The sequence below is a fragment of the Zea mays genome, chromosome 4, assembly GCF_902167145.1.
Source record: "Zea mays cultivar B73 chromosome 4, Zm-B73-REFERENCE-NAM-5.0, whole genome shotgun sequence".
Classification (NCBI taxonomy): domain Eukaryota; kingdom Viridiplantae; phylum Streptophyta; class Magnoliopsida; order Poales; family Poaceae; genus Zea; species Zea mays.
The window spans coordinates 93,351,120-93,354,291 of NC_050099.1; the positions used below are offsets into that span (position 1 = coordinate 93,351,120).

Genomic DNA, 3,172 nt, shown 5'->3' on the forward strand with positions numbered 1-3,172 from the left:
AGTCTGCCCGAGGCAAGGCTTACCCATGACGAGGCATGTGACCAGTTAAAGGGTCCTCGGTCAGCACGCCTACATACGCATTAATCCTTAACCAACCTGGGTAGAACATCACCTGTTCCTAACCCAAGTCTCAAGTTAAGTATTTCCATCCTTAGGATTGTGTCTGTTCCTTAGGATGAAAGAGCATCATAGGGAACTTTGCAGTAAGATCCCACTATTGCTCCACATGAAAATATTTTTGCAGGTAGAAGCCATCCTCTCCCGGGTTAGACTGAGGACAACCTCTATCCACAAGATCTAAGCAAGGCTAAGCATTTTTGTAAATCATAATTTTGATACTTCACAGAAGTATCTATAAAGGTATGGATATCAAGGAAAGCAATGCATCAAAGGGTTTCAAGTAACTCCTATGAACCTAATGCACATTTCACTAGACTTAAGTGTGCGAAAAGTATTTAAAACACAAGGAAAGGGGTTGCATGCACCGGGGCTTGCCTGAGTAACACTAGGTTAGTGTTATTAGGTGACGTCCGCTTGACGAGTATCCTTCGACCGAGCACTTGCTTGATTTAACCGTCTTCAGGTTGATTCATCAGCTTCAGCTTGCAGATTAGCCCACGCTTGGGGTCGGCTTGGTTCTTCTTCCGCGTCACACGATTATTTATCGTACCTCATGAGATGCATGATGCACATGTATGAGCACATGTATAACGAGTATAATATAGATAATCTACGCTAAAAAGCATGAAACACTTAAAACCAAGCATTAAGCACCATGGATATCACAGCAGGACATCGACTATATCCATTAATCAAATTGACATATTACACTAGAAAATCTATTTTTATTCTAAGCTTTTTATTAACTCTCTAAACTGTGTAACTTAATTAGTTGATTTAGCGAGTTATCTAAATCAATCATCACAATATACGCATGCTAAATTAATAATATTTATTGTGACCAACAATTCTATTTAATCTATTTATAGACCTAGTTAATGGGAATACGAACCAACTTACCCTGACTAATTCGACGCGATAGTCGCAAGCACGACTACGGGTTCCGGTTGATGTCATACAGGAGCCTTCTTTTCTTCGGTAATTAATTGCTGAAGATCTTTTCTTCGATTGAATAATTTCGACGAATTGAACTTGAGTCGCGCAGGATGTCCGAGCTTTTTGGTCGCGCACTTGGTGAATATCACGCTGCTGGCTTCGTCTTCACTCGATTCTTGGAATTTCTTGATGACGCACGGAACGACGACGACACAGGAGGGTGACGTATATAGAGCTACACACGCGACACGATGACGAACGACGCTGACCAGCGGAATCGATGACGCGATGAGAATTAAGGCCAAGCGAGCCGAGAGGGCGCACCGGCGAGCAGGAAAAAGACTCGACGCAGGAGTTTGACACGCACGCGAAGCTATCACCAACGACAACACTATGATGGCGATATGAGCGAACGCGAATCGGCGCGGGCCAAACACCGTACAACCATGGCAGCGACTTGGGCAAGATCCAAACTAGAGCAGCAGCACACCGACAAGCAGGGACGACTGGCGAACTCCGGTTTAGGTGAATGGAACGCGACACAGGGAGCTGGTGCGCACGTAGGGACTCGACGACGGACAGCGGCCATGGATGACGTGTCGCGCGGACGGCCGAGCAGGACACGAACTGGACAGAACTGAGCGCGCAGGCTCCACGGCGAACCGAGAAACCGGCTACGCGCAGGGGACAGAGGACCGTGCGCGCAGAGCGAGCAGCAAGGACAGCGCACAAGGGGAGCCACGACGGCTAGCATGCCCGACGACAACGGACGTGGCTGCCTGAGGCCGGAGTCGAGCACCACCAAGAGAAGGCACACGCGCGCGCGACCACGATTAGGCGAGGGAGCGGCATGACCAGGGAGCGAGCTCGCGGTCGAGCAGAGGAGATGGGTGCCGCGAGCAGCCTGCAGGGAACCCCGTGCCATGGGAGGAAACAGAGGGACTCAGCGAGCTGCGGCAGAGAGGAGGGAGATAACGCGAGCACGGGGAACGGCAGTCGAAGCCGAGCAGGGGATCCGGCGAGCGCACGGAGTTGGGCGCGGCCATGGGAGAGCAGGGCGAGCAGGGGCGAGCTCGCGCGCAGAGATAGAGATAGCGGGAGGGAGAAGCCGAGCACGGAAATCGCGGCTACAAAGATGGACGCCGGCACTACGTACGCAGGAAACGGATATATAGTCGTTTGTAGAAAAAATCTGAAGATGAAGACGGCGCCGCTGGATAAGGCTAAAGGAGATACGTGTGTGATATTTCCAGAGAGAGAGATAAAATAGATAAGGATGGCTGTAGATTTTTCAAAGAATGGATGTGAGCACTGGAGACCGACGTGAGAGAATAATAAAAAGAGTGGACGTGGGAGGATAAGATGGATGGCCTGGGCGATAGAAAATCTCCAGAGAGAACGGTAGAAAATATTAGAGGAGGGATTAGGGAAGCGGCGACACGATATTTTTGAAGCAAGATTTTTAGCCATAACAAAAAAGTCGACAGTACTTGCGACCCAATTTGATCCGATTCGAAATCTGATAAATTTACATGGGGTCTGAACATCTGGTTCTACAGCCACGGATAATTTACCAGTGAATTAGAGCTCAATTAAAATTTCTCGGAGGAGCTGTCTCGGTTGACGAGTGGGAACCGAATTGTTTAATAATTGTTTATATCTGAAGATTTGGATCCGGCGAGAAACAACAGACCGAAATAAACTGATTTCGGTACTGACAATTTGCTCCACGATTTAACTGAAATTAGCCGGAACCAAAGTTGCGAATGCTCACGCGATTTCGTCGCCAAAACAGCGTGCTGAAGGAATAAACTGGGTCATAACTTCGCGCACGATTTTCCTCGGACAACGCGCGATACAGATTATTTTGCCTCGGACATTTTAATCGTCGAGTTCTTCTTAATCTGTTCGGTATAAAATCATCCGAGTGAGTCGGGCTTCCGAATTCGTATTCGCGCGAGCGATGAATTTTAAATAATCACCGGACGCACCAATTTTCAGAACAAATATGTTCCGAACAGCACGAAAATTTAGGAAGAGCCCGGATTAATAAAAATGATATCGAACTCGCGATAGATGGAACAGATGCGATTTTAAATTCGCGATGGACGAAGAT

At 47.9% G+C, this 3,172-nt stretch overlaps 1 protein-coding gene across 1 annotated transcript; it reads right to left on the reverse strand.

Annotated features, from left to right (window-relative positions):
• Positions 1 to 568: 568 nt before the first annotated feature.
• Positions 569 to 2,075, reverse strand: LOC103653516 (uncharacterized). The gene has a single exon (XM_008680404.3). It carries the CDS (start codon positions 1,979 to 1,981, stop codon positions 1,448 to 1,450), a length of 534 nt encoding a protein of 177 aa, XP_008678626.1. The 5' UTR covers positions 1,982 to 2,075; the 3' UTR covers positions 569 to 1,447.
• Positions 2,076 to 3,172: the final 1,097 nt, after the last annotated feature.

Coding starts and splice junctions, on each gene's coding strand:
- LOC103653516 (XM_008680404.3), bottom strand. CDS start 1,981: ATGGCACGGGGTTCCCTGCAGGCTGCTCGCGGCACCCATCTCCTCTGC.